This window comes from Manihot esculenta, chromosome 14 (genome assembly GCF_001659605.2).
Source record: "Manihot esculenta cultivar AM560-2 chromosome 14, M.esculenta_v8, whole genome shotgun sequence".
Lineage (NCBI taxonomy): Eukaryota > Viridiplantae > Streptophyta > Magnoliopsida > Malpighiales > Euphorbiaceae > Manihot > Manihot esculenta.
Window position 1 is genome coordinate 17212500 of NC_035174.2, and position 14555 is coordinate 17227054.

Below are 14555 nucleotides of genomic sequence, written 5' to 3' on the forward strand. Positions count from 1 at the left end.
TAAGTTAGATAGAACTACATGGCCCTTGAAAAGATAGATGTAACACTCTTTGAAGAAAGGAACATCCTTGAAGAGCGAGATTAGACCACTATCTATGAGGTAAAACCAAATCACTATGGTGAGAGAGGAATAAAAACATGACTAGAGATATTGAAACACGATTATAAGGGAGGAAGCTGAATTATTATTTTGAAGGAGGAACAAAAAACCACAAAGATAGTAGAAAAGAATTTCATGTAGATTGGTAAAATTGAAATACCAAGTAAATTGAAGGACACCATTGATGGATGAAATCGAAAGACCATTTGATGGGTGAAGGTAAAAAATCAATTGATGGTTGAATATGAAACACCACTTGATGGGTGAATCTATCTTATTGAACATATAATTGAATCATACTAAAAGAGATTAAAACCCAAAACTTATGGTGACAATTTGAATATGTGAAATCTGAAATGCCAGTTTAGATATCCATTATCAACTTCTTCAAATTCAAGTGATACCTAACTCTTATTTTAGATATTTTGATACGAATTTTATCATTATTAGTCCTTTATTGAGTTATAAATCTTTAAGTTTGATTCAAATGATTTGTTAAATGAACTAAATTTTTTGGGAGAATTAGTGGCATATCAATTATAAGAGTGGCATACTATGTACTTATAAATTTTAAGCAAATCATCGTCTTAGAAATTAACGAATCCATTGTCTTGGATCTTTTTTTCTTTTAGTGAATTATCACCAAAGATATAAATGAAAGATAGTTGTCAAAAAATTGGTGAAAATGTTGTTGATATATATATGAAATGTAGTAAAAAAAAAGGGTAAAAGCAATCGAGTGAAAGAAAGATCACTAAAATAGGTGAAAAGCCACTGGGTAGGTGGAATGTTATTGAAGGATTAAAGGTTGTCAAATCGACTAAACATCACTAAAATAGGTGGAAAGCTATTGAGAGAGCAAAATATCATCTAAGTAGGTGGAGCCACCGAGTGAGAAAAAGATCATTGTAATGGATAGAAAGTCATTGAGAGGGCGAAACGATGCCAAAATAGATGAAAAGTCACCAAATAGGCGAAATATCACCAAAAGTGGGTGAAAAGCCATAAAATGGCGGTAAACTACTGAAAGTGGATAGAAAGCACTGAGTGGGTGGAAGGTCATTAAAAGAGCACGAAAGCCATTAATTGTGTGGAAAAAGCTACTGAGTGGATAGAAAGCTACTAGGTGGACAAATAGCCATAAATTTTTTAGTCTAGTTTTTTCTTTAACGACATCATCTCCATGCTTTCTTGAAGTGTCCATATAATTTTTACTTTCTTATATAGCCTTAAATCCCAAATACTTTTCTAGTAACTTAGCTTGAAAAACTGAGTTTTCTAACATATATTTACGAGACATATTTTCCAATTACAAATTTTTTACACTATTTAGGTTGCCATTTGAGGTACTATTGGCAATTCTATTATTAATTCTAACACTATTATTAGTATTAGTGTCTTTGCTCGCATCAACAATCTCCATACAATGATTATAAGTTATGAATGTAGTGAATGGAAGCTAGAATAGCAAGAAGAAATTAGGACTTCTTCAGAAAAAAAAACTAAATTATTGTTTTCCATAGATGACGTTAATAATGTTGTCTGCATCTCCTATGGATATGTAGAATAAATAGCGTCAAATACATAATTTAGCTCCTGATCTTTACATAAAAAGTCAATTAACTTTTAATAACTTTATAAAGTGTCTATTTCAAAAAAATAACTTTATAAAGTGTAACTATTTAATAAATAAATTTTATAAAATCTAACTATTCAATGCTTAAACTTTATTAAATGTAACTATTTAATCCCTCAAATTTTAGATTATGTGTCAGCCATGTACATGTATAGGGGTTAAATAATTACACTTTTATAAAGGTCAAGTGTCAAAAGTTAATGATGAAAAGATCAAGGTGCCAATTGATTTTTTAGTAAAGTTGAAGGGCCAAATTATATACTCTACTAATAAATATATATAACAAGTGGTTGTGTGGGAAAAACTCTTGGATGATTAAGCTCGTAATATCTTATGATAAAAGAATAAAAGAATGAACTTAGATTAAGAAACATAAACTTATATGGAGGATACTATTTATAGGCATCGAGTACATATTTCTACTTGGATTAGAAGTGCAAGTTATGACTCTGTTTGGATTAGAATATGTAAGTTAAGTAGGATTTATATTCTGGCTAGTATTAAGGGTCATAATAGGACACTACTAACTAACCCATTAATACATTTATAAAACTCTTTGTTTGTTTTCGCCTTTTTATTTTCAACTTAGAAAGATTTCTTGTTACAATATTAATTTGAGATCACTATCAATGCTAAGATTCAGATCAAATTTAAGATCACCGAATCTCGTAGTAAACCTAATATACATCTTGTATACCTGATGATATCCCATATAATCTCAACAAGCATTGATAAAACATATTCATTAAGTAAAACAAAAGTATGTAATGTCTCATTAAATGTAAACATCCATATATAGCCCTCATTAAATGCTGCAATCATATAGTCATTATATATATGCTACAGTGTTTAAATTCATAAAATTACTTAAAAACTTAAGTACATAAAAATATCATGAAATAATTGCGATCTACAAACTAAAACTCTAGGTATGACACAATTCTAAATCACACAATTACTTCATGTCTGTTACAGAAGATTAGAACTTAAACAAAACTATACTCAATTAGCAATTGTCTGACTCTCAAACCTACAAATCTAGGGATTAGGGGAAGGTAGAAGTTGTGGATAGCCTAATGAGTAAAAACATATATATCTATTTAGTTTAAAGAATTAGGATATTAATATGAATGTATCAGAATATAAACATTTCACATTATGATGGACTTATCATCAATGACTTTTCATATATCAATATACTCGCCTATTATGGGTGCTCTTTAAGGACTTTATCTTACAACATAAATATAAGCCATAGTGCTAAAAGTATAAAATGGACCAACCTGATCTTTTTCTTAACATAATACTAGGGACATAGAATGGACCAACCTAGTCTTTCTATATACATAGTCATGTTTTATAACAACATCATTGAAGGGATAGCGGGTCATCCAACATCCACCTTTCAACTACAATTACAAAAAAATACAATGCAACATATTCATATTTTCAATATACAACCTATTATATATAATAATATACATGATGAATGAGCATACTTAAACCATTTAGTTTTAATTAAAATAAGTTTCATTCTACTCATCTATTGAAGACACAAAAACTTCATCTCAACCTACAACTACCTCACTATTATCCTGAACAGTCTCTCAAGTCCGACTTTATATAGTAAGGGACCATAACATAACTTTTATAATTCTAGAACTATTCTAAGAAACTCCTAAAAGCATTAAAAAAAATATATAAGAAAAGTACATAAAGAGGCTGGATAAGGGACTATCAGCAAAACATTTAGTGGCTTAAGTCCTTTGTAAAGAGTAGAAACTTTAAGTTAGGAGGCACCTTAGGCCGCCAAAAGATGCTCTTAAGAAGTACAAGTTCAGCGGCTAAAGACAAGTTCAGTGACTAAACCTGGATTTTCATAAGTGCGAAACTCAATTCTACATAATCTTATTTTGGCCTAAACTTGACTAAAACCAAAACTTATCAATAACCATCTAACAACTTCCAAGTGACTGCGATAATGCAAAAGGACCCACATACATCCCAAAACACATATAAAATTGCTTGAACAAAACATATCTGCTTAATACATAGGCACACACTTTCATATCCATTAACACATATATCATCATCATTAACAACAAGAATTTATTGCTCATTAAAGCTCTAGAAATCTTTATCCATAGACCTAAAACACATGCAAAGCTTTTTAAAGCTCAAAACATCCATCAAACAATGAGTTTTAAGAAAACTATATCTCTCTCTACCCACCCCAAGAGATAGATGCAATACTCTAGATTCATACATTTAAACTTCAAAAAAATAAATTTAGAGAAATAGAAATTGAGCTTACCTTTTAGGAGAAAACCCCAACTCAAAAAAGAGAAGAGATAGAAAGCTTCAATTTCAAAACCTTTGGATCCAACTAGAAATCTTCTTAAAAATAGTAAGGAATTAATGAATCATTTTTATTAAAAATAAAAAAAAATCTCAAAAAGAGTAATTTCTTACATCCTAATCCTATAATGTAAAGCAATCTCTCCATTTTCAGACCTAAAACACATGCAAAGCTTTTTAAAGCTCAAAACATCCATCAAACAATGAGTGTTAAGAAAACTATATCTCTCTCTACCCACCCCAAGAGATAGATGCAATACTCTAGATTCATACATTTAAACTTCAAGAAAATAAATTTAGAGAAATAGAAATTGAGCTTACCTTTTAGGAGAAAACCCCAACTCAAAAAAGAGAAGAGATAGAAAGCTTCAATTTCAAAACCTTTGGATCCAACTAGAAATCTTCTTAAAAATAGTAAGGAATTAATGAATCATTTTTATTAAAAATAAAAAAAAATCTCAAAAAGAGTAATTTCTTACATCCTAATCCTATAATGGAAAGCAATCTCTCCATTTTCAATATGGAGTCCTGTTTGTACCCGTGGCTACCAAACCACATTCGATAGCCAAATGCCCATGTTCAATGGTCAATATTATTTTTATTTCAAACTTCATTTATTTTTGAAAAATATATTTAAAATATACTAAAAATTCATTAAAAAAAAACATTTTACCCTTGTCTAAGATCTCTAAACTTGGGATTCTAAATTTCAACAAAAAAATTCATAAAAAATTTAAAATTTAGACAGGTGTTACATTTCTACTATAGTGATATCACCCAATGCACTCAAAATAATTAGTCTTTTCATTCTTGATTACGGTCTAACATCTTATTTTTTTGTATTGAAAAAATTTTCTAAAGTGCTATGTCATTCTCCTTCTCACTAAAACCCCTCCATCCATCTTTCTTCTATTATATAGAAAATTCTTTTTCAACTCCTTCAATTTTAGTGAACTATTAATACCATTTAGATAAATGTTGTATTTTTTTTATATAAAAAAGTATCAACAAAGGTTTCATAAGCAGCAAACAATATAATACAACTAATGCTTTATTTTCAATACTAATATCAATGTCAGTATTTTTCACGTGATAATGATAGATTTTAATTCATCCTGATGTTCTTTAAATAGGAGTACCTTTAGTCATTTTGATATTTTACCATCTTTTTCTTAAAATAGAGATAGTTTTTAATGATGTTATTAAATATAGCTCCTCTAATTTCATTAATGCCCTAAATGTTAATTTCACAAGTAACCTCTCATAATATTATTGATGATGCTATGAAAATCATACTTAAAGCTCATTCCTTCACATCTACCTCATCAACCTTCTTCATATCTTGTGTAAATTATTCTTAAGTTCTTTTCATAAACTTTGTAAAATCAAGGAACATTTATTTTAATCTTCCACATATTAAATCTCAATCCAACATCAAACTTCTCTACCTTATACCTCTTTGAAGATGGTGCCATCTGTAAGACCTAGATCACATATTCTCACAAGGTTCTGACACTAGTTTATTATGGTAGCCACACACAATAACACAATTCAAATCTAGAGAGAAAGAAAAAGTGGGGTATAAGATTTACATGATACAATTATAAGGTCTACATTCACAAATATAATTTGAGATGAAAATTTCATTATGGTAAAAAGATAAGATTCAATTTCTCAAAACTCAAACCCTTTTCACGATGTGTTTCTCATATTTCTCACAATACCACACAATTTGAAGGAAAGTGCAATATTTATTCTCGAGTTTGTGTCCTTTATTTTCATCATATATAAACCTCAAAAAATATTTATATCGTAATATGAAACTTTCAAATTAGTTCACAATTTGAGTCGATAAAATTATATTTAATTTTAAGCCATATAGATAATATAAGTAAATATATTTTAAATAGAAATCAGAATGGCTCACCCAAATAAATTAACCTAATTTTATGTCATTAAAGAACATATTCATACGAAGGAACATAACTTATTATGAGTAGGAAGTGTAATTAAAATAAGAACTTTAAATAGTTTAAGCTTAATATAATATCATTTTTTAGCTTGAAGCTCAATTTGAACTTTATTATTCAAGCTCTAGGTGTACTTGTTATAAATATATTAAACTTGAAATCAATTCGAACTCAATTTATAATAAGTTTGTCAATATTGTTCACAAACTAAGTTTAAAATCAACTTATATGAAATCTTGATACTTAATTATTTTAAGTTGTAATTTAATTAAAATTAAAAATTTAAAAATAATATAACTCTTGGGATTCGTGAGGTCCCACGATATTACTAAGTCATGCCGATAAAACATCTAAAGGGGAAGGAGGTCTTCCCTATAGGGTGGGTTATATATATATATATATATATATATATATATATATATATATATGAGTTTATCATAATTTAAAAAATATATATCGTACCAAAATTTGACACTTAATATTGAAGGATCAACAGATAGCACGAGAGATAGATATATAATAATAGTTATAATTACATAGTTTAATATTTTTTTGTATGAAGCTAGTTACGTAATTTAATATACTTTAATCTTTTAAGTATTTAGAATTAATTAATGAAAAAAATAGTCAAAATTTAAAAATTAAGGGAGATAGATAACAACATATATTAAAAATAAGAGAGCATTTATTAGTTAATATTACTTATTTCATGTTTGAAATAGTATTTTTATCTATTATTAACTATTTTATATTAATAACATATTTATAATCTAATGTAATAAATTTATTTCCCATGTAGAAATAGCATTAACTTGATATTTCTTTTATTACAAAGTTAAATTTAAATTATTAAACAATTATATTTCTACATATATTCTTACAACTATTAAATATAATATAATTTAATATTATATTATATTTAGAAACATCAAATTTAAAATAAATATAACTACAAATTTATAAAATAAATTATTAATATAAATATTTGTAAAAATTATAAATAATTGAACTCATGAATAATTTAATAATTTTATAATGAGTATATTATTGAATTTATTGACGACTATTATAAATGAGCTTGTTCACAAGACTAATCAATAAACCTACTTGCAAACTTATGAATTTGAAAAAAACTTAAACTTATAAATCTTAATGAGCTTAATATTGTTGAACTCTCGAGTTCGGCTCATTTTGAAAACAAGCTAAGCTTAATTAAACTTTTATTTAGTCAAACTTTGAATAGTTTAGGAATATTTTAGTTTATATTTATACCCTAACTATGAGTGTATACAAATGAAGCCCATTTATTTGTTTTTCAATTTAATGAGACAGACATATATAAACAAAAGTAGTGCAAGTGTATAATTTTTTTTATTAAGAAAAAGAACAAAAAATCTTGCAAAAAAGTATTATGTATTGGATGCATTCTTAGATTTGATCTTGATAACTCTCATCACAAGGGAATTTTTAATTTTATAAAAGATGTCGAGGTGCACAAAATGACTTTCTCTTTTTAAAAAAGAAATTATTTTTCTTAAAATGACTTATTTTTCTCTTTAATCAGGAAAATATGTTCTATTCACTAAATTTTTTAAATGTCTTAAAGATAAAAAAATATTAAAAAATATTTTCTATGCAATAAACGGACAATAGTGAATTAATGTATGGAATGTATTATAATATTTTCTATGAAATAAATGAAGCAATCGTGAATTAATGTATGGAATGTATTATAAAAATTTGATTATACGGTACACTAATGTTATTAATATTAATATCCAAAGAGTCTATGCATGACATGAGTTAAAAGAGCATGTATTTGAGTTTATATGTTGATTTTATGATTTTTTTTAAAATTTTAATGATAATTAATTTGAGATATTTAATTTGATTATTTATATTAATTATATCTTTTAAAATTAAGTAATATATTTTATTTCATAAATATTTTTAATAATATTTCATTGTTATGTAACTATTAGTACAAATTTTATTGTATGTATAGTTATATTGTTAAAGATTATTTAAATAAAATATTTTTATGATAAAGAAATTATGAAACTTTATTTTATATTAATTTTTCACAATTTAACTATGCATAATACTTATATATTTTAGTGAAAGTTAAAAATATAATTTTATTTCTATAATTATTTTCCCGAAAGCTTAGTTTTAAAAAAGTCATTCAGGCAACATTTACTCATAGGAAACTCATATTATAGTTTTTTGATAAAAGTTTTTAGAATATTTTTTAAAAAGAAATTGAAAAATTAAGTTTATTTTTTAATGTGTTGGTTTTTCTAAATGAAGAATTAAAAAATTAATTTTCTAGTTTTTTAAAATTTAGATAGGATTTGAATTATCATAATGGGATTTTTTTTTAAATGAGAAATAGTTCGCTTTTCTATAAAGAATCATATCACAATATTTTCATAACTAAAATTACATAGTTATTTATTAATTATATTATTTTAAAATAAATCAATACGATGTATATAGCGATTATTTAGAAATTATAAGGGCAAAATACTAACTATTTCAAAGTAACATGTACGATAATAAATATTAAAATTAATAAAAAAATTTTTTAACAATATTAATTTTGCTACTATACTAATTAATATATAATAGCAATATTAATAATTACTTGCTAATAATATATAAAAAGATATAGTAATAACAAAATTTGTGAGCATTTAGTAAAAAGTTGTTTTCAGTAATATTTTATTATTACTAATAATTATTTTTAAGTAACAACTATAATTTTATTATAAATTATCTATGATGATCATTTTTTATAATAATAACATGCAGTAATCATATATTATGTTATAAATTTATAACAGCAAACTTTATATTTCTTTTTTAAAAAAAATATTTCAATTGATTTTAGTAGTTTTTTAAGTGATGGACTAAATAATTATTTTTATATAAAGAGACTAGGAATTATTTTTACCAAAACATATGAACTAAAAAGGTAATTTTCTTATATTAAACTTAAATTAGAATCAAAATGCAAGCGGCTATTCCAATAACTAAATAATTCATGTGACAAACTACATTTTGTTGATATATGAAGTTTAATGTTATATTATACACGGTACACAATACTCCACAATCATGAAGGACTATTTTATATTTTTTATATTTTTTCTAGACATATAAATATATAATATATAATATTTTTTTAGTGTATTCTGTTAAAAAATTCACAGAGAAATATAAAAATACTAGTATTCATGAACATAATCAAATTGATAAATCACATTAAATTTATGTATTGTTTACTTTTATGCTTTTTTTTTTTGGATTGTTTGATGGTTTGATATTGACACATTTGAATTCAAGTTTTTGAAACTTAATATATACTTGTGTTTTTAATATAAATGATTTTAATGAATTTTAAATTTAGATTTTTTTAATAAGTAAATATATTATATTAATAGAAATTGAGAAATTTTTGACATCTAGATTGACATATACTAAGCGAATCAAGAGAGTTAAATTTTAAAAGTTTCATCAAACTTGTTGATTTGGGTATATTGTAGGTTATATTTTACAAGAGAATCAATCGAGTTTTCTTCATTGAAGCAATTCCAAAGGCTCCATCAGGAAAAATCTTGAGAAAAGATTTAAGAGTGAGACTTATTGCCGGTGTTCCCAACTAGAATCAAAGTATATAGTAATATTATTTGTTACTAAATCATTATATTTTTTTTATTGACTAGTGAATTTTAATGCTTTTTAGTGATTATAAATATGTTGTTGCTCTTCAAAAGCAAAAAAGAAAAAAAAAGTTCAGACTTTGTAATTTGTAATTATTTTATATATTTTTTTTAGAAATTTAACTTTTACTTTTAAAGAGGTGTTGGACAAAGGTGGAACTCTTGTATTTAAGTTTGGAATATAATATGACTAACTGGATAAAAAAAGCCATATCTTTTTATAAGTTGATGGTTTATATTGAAAATTTAAATTTTGGAATAATTATAAATAAAATCTAATTTATAGCAACAAAATGTAGAGTTTTAGAGTGTGGAATTATTATTTAAATTTATTTTGTTGTTCAAACAAATTGGTGATGACTATAATTTTTTTTTTTATATTAATAAAATCCAAATGTCTTCAAATTAAAATTTTTCAAACACAAAAGTTTGTGCTGCGGTATTAATAAAAAACTTTACCACGAGTGCTAAAAGCATATTTAGAAAGGACGACTGATACATAAATATTTAAAAAAATTATAAATATTTAAAAAAAATTATAAGATGCAAATGCAATGTTTGTGACTTTTTTGACCTTCCAACCCTTTTCTGATTTAAATATTGTTTTAATTGTAACTTTTTTCTTAAGAGAAATGAATTATTTACGTTGAAAGCAATTAAATTCCCAACAAATAATCAAATGATAATAATTAACCGATAAACTAAACTTTAAAAAAATCAAATTTAAAAATAAAATTTGATAATAATTACCTTAAATTTGTCTTGCATTTCCATATTAAATATTGGTTGACTACTAACTTCAGTGGTATAAGATATGTTTGAAAATGCACCATCGTTGATAGAAGTGGATGAAGAAGCTCTTGCAACGTAACTCATCACAAATAAAAAAAGATTTGTCACAAAATTTTATAAATTATGGTGAATTATGATTATAAACTTTTTATACATTTCAAGAAATATACTTTTTAACGATAAAAAAATAACGATTAATTTAATTTTTCCTCATTAATGATATATATATGAAGATCAATATTGTAATTGGTTGTTGTTATGTTAAATTTTAACGACCATTATAAAATATTTTCATTAAAAATGAGAGTGTTAGTCAAAGTGCAAGTGTACATTTTTTTCTCTAAATCCCACGTCAAAAAAATAAGGGATGAGATATCACTTAAAGCACTATAAATTAACAGACAATATGACTTAGAAAACATGTAAACTCATGATAAATACAAATTGAACTTTTTTTTATTATAAATTTTATGTACTCAATTATTATCAATATCTATATACTTTTAATTATTATCACTATTTTAAAATTATTATATTTAAACATTGTCGTTATTAAATTTTTATGACCATATTAATTATTATTAACAAAAGATAAATATGTTATTGTTGTTATAGGTTTAACGACATATTAAAGTGTTGTTGTAATTAGCATTAATAATGACGCCTTAATGACTTAATAAAATGATTGTTAATAATTTTGAACGACCAACTTTTAATATTTAATGATAAAATTTTCTCTCATTAAGAAATATTTTTCCTGTAGTGTTTGATCTATAAAATAAATTTTGTATCGAGGATCTAGTATCACAACCATAACTAAAGACAAGCTAAATTTAGACCAATATTACTTAAAATCATCATCAAATCAGCCATCCTTCTAATGTACTCATCCTATCAAATCATAATTTTTTTTTCAATATCAAATATGCCATGAAAATGGAAAGAAAGTACAAGTTAGCAGTAGGATACTTAGTGCTCGAAGAAAACTCAAGTAATGTTGTAAAACACAATCAAGAACATAATTAATTTTTTGAAATTTTCTTACTCATTTGAATATAAAAAGCCCTTGTAATTAGAGCAAGCTAACTCTAAGTGATAAAAAGTACAATAATGAAAAATAACACTCTCAAGCATAAGAAAAATTCGAGTTTCATCTAGTGGGGATATCTTGCCTCAAGCCTTTTTTGTGTTGAATGAAAAAAATTTCACATGTTAAAAATTTTTATTCTCTTATACATTTTTGACATATTTAATACTCCTAATATTGACAATACAATTTTTTTTAAAGTTATCTTGAAGTATAAAATTCAATATATGAGCCTAACATCTCAAATGAAAGAACTTATCTCCATAAATAAATGTTTTTTTTGTATTGTAGAAACATTGTTTACTATGCATATGGAATAAAAAATTTGTAATAGTTTGTATAGTTAGCACAAACTAATAAATAACTTAAATTAAATATTTGGTTTTATTTTAACAATTGCATCCAATATAGTACAATAACATTGCAATGAGGATATCACAAAATTCAATGAGAGAAGGCGTGATATCCCATCCCTCATTGGTGGGAGAAAAAGATTATAATAGGTTTATACATGATTGTTAGACTTGGACCGACTCCAGCAGTTGGACCGTGATATCTACGAACCAGTCTGATTTACAAATCGATTCATTCTTAACAACCGATAAAGATTAAAACCGAACAAAACCCGTTGGACCGGCTGACTACTCGGTGACCCGTGTTAGCGGAGTGAGTTTGTCAGTTTGAATGGGTTTGATTTAATTTTTTCCATCAAGCAAGTGATGTTATTTTGCTTTAATTTTCTTCATTTGCTCAACTTTGATACACAACAAATATAATTTTGGCTCTCAACAACAGTTAAGGTAGCTTCCTCTCCTTTCTCTCCCTCTCTCCCTCCCTTTCTCTCTCTGGAGCCCTCCCTCCCCTTCCCTCCCTCCTTGAATCTTCAAGTTGTAAATCACATGTGTATACAAATTAGCTTTTAATTTTGTATAGATTAGGTTTTTCATTTTTAATTTTGTTATGAGAATTTTGTGCTTTTAATTAGGTTATTAAATGGGCTTTTTTGGATATGAATTTGGATTTAATTTGTACTTTTAGTGTTTTATAAATTTGTGTTGAATTTGTGCATTTATTTATTTATTACTTAATATTTTTGTTAGATACCATTGATGAAAATGATTCATAATTGAAGAATTTTGAGAACATCGAATTATTTGATGCAATTAATTCTTTTGAAATATTGTTGGTGGAAGTAATTCTATAGAAAGTGATGGTCTGATGATTTTGGTGGATGAAGGTATAATAGAGATAATAATGACCAGTTCAAAAAAAAAAAATAGAGATAATAATGAAGATGAGGATGAAACTCAACTATGAATGATATTGTATTTTTTCTTTGATTTTTTAAGAATATATTATATTTTGGCTACTTATTATGAGTTTAGTTTAGTGAACAATTATGTTCTGTTTAATATTTTAATTAATTTTACTATAAACATTATTTATAGATATTTATATTAAATATGGGATTTGTATTAGAATAGTAATATTACTATATAGGATTTTATATTGTGCTCTAGTTCACTCTCAGTCCACCCGTAATGAATTTTAAACCCTTGACCTTTTACTTTTATCCGTTCTTAGGTCGGTTTAGGTTTGAAAACCATAGATTCACATAGCTAGCTTAAAAACATTTAAATAACTTGAATTAATTATTTTGGATCAAGTGAAAAAAAAGTATAATGACTCGAAAATCGGACTGCTAACGACACTAAGGTTTAGATTGACTGAAGGTTGTCGGAGCTCCTAGCAAGCCTTCTAATCGTTCTGTTACATCTGATATAACCCCAACATAATCTTAAAACATACATAAAATACTTTCATCTCATGAACTAAAACTCGACATGTGCATACATATATAACTGAAAACATAAACCTATACTAGAGCTCTCATCAAATGCTCCAGTATAGTTATCATTACATGTCTCAGTTTGATTCAAATATAACTTAAACTTAAAACTTTTATATAATAAGATCATTAATAAGAGGATCATAAAAGAAAAACTGGGAAAAACAAAATTCTAAACCATAAACATTATATGTCTACAACTAAACTATTATATAAAGGGCTATACCAAAGAACATTGTTGACTTCTCGAGCTAACTCTAGTCCTACAAACCTGGGGTTAGGAGAAAAGGGATAAACTACTAGAGCCTAGTGAGCAGAAATGTAACATAAAATAGTTTGATAAAATATATGCTCAGATGAATGAATCATAACACAAATAATTCACATCAAGATGGAGTTATTACTAATAACCCTCAATAATTCCAATAATGTACGACCCACAATGGGTGCTCCTTAGGATTTCCACTTAAATATAACATAATTATAGTGTCAAAGGCGTAGAATAGGCACCTTGATCTTTCTCTTACAGAATGCTAAGCACATAGAATGGGTCTCGACCTAGACTTCCATATCCATTATACATAACATGTCATATCATGTTCGAGGGTTAGTGAGTTATCTAACATCCATACATAACAACAATTAGATATGCAATGCATCATATTTGTGAATCTAATACAGAATAACCTATTCAGATGTACATGGAATTCATGATGCATAGGCATGCTTAAAACATTTGATTTCATAAAATAAGAGTTTAGTTTAGTTTAGTTCTCTTCACCTCTGATGGACATCGGCCTCTCTCTGAAACAGTTATCTCACTGCTGGTCTCTACGGTCTCCTAAATCTAATTTTACACAGACGGACTTAAATAAGGAACTAAACATAACTTTTATAACTCTTAAAACTACTTCAAGAAACTCCAAAAAGCATACAAGAAAATACGTAAAAAAAGGACAGAAATCGGCTGGACAAGGGACTTTCGGCGGCAAGTTCTGCGGTCTAAAGTCCTTTACAGACCCAAAAGTCCAATCCTTTG

At 26.0% G+C, this 14555-nt stretch overlaps 1 protein-coding gene across 1 annotated transcript in view; it reads left to right on the forward strand.

The window, feature by feature from the left end:
- Nucleotides 1–9901, forward strand: part of LOC110631250 (4-coumarate--CoA ligase 2) — a 32913-nt gene extending 23012 nt beyond the window's left edge. The window contains exon 5 of the mRNA XM_021779016.2: nucleotides 9612–9901. Coding sequence (XP_021634708.1) covers nucleotides 9612–9731 — 120 coding nt within the window. The 3' untranslated portion in view covers nucleotides 9732–9901. The remainder of the gene's footprint in view (nucleotides 1–9611) is intronic.
- The last annotated feature ends 4654 nt before the right edge of the window (nucleotides 9902–14555 follow it).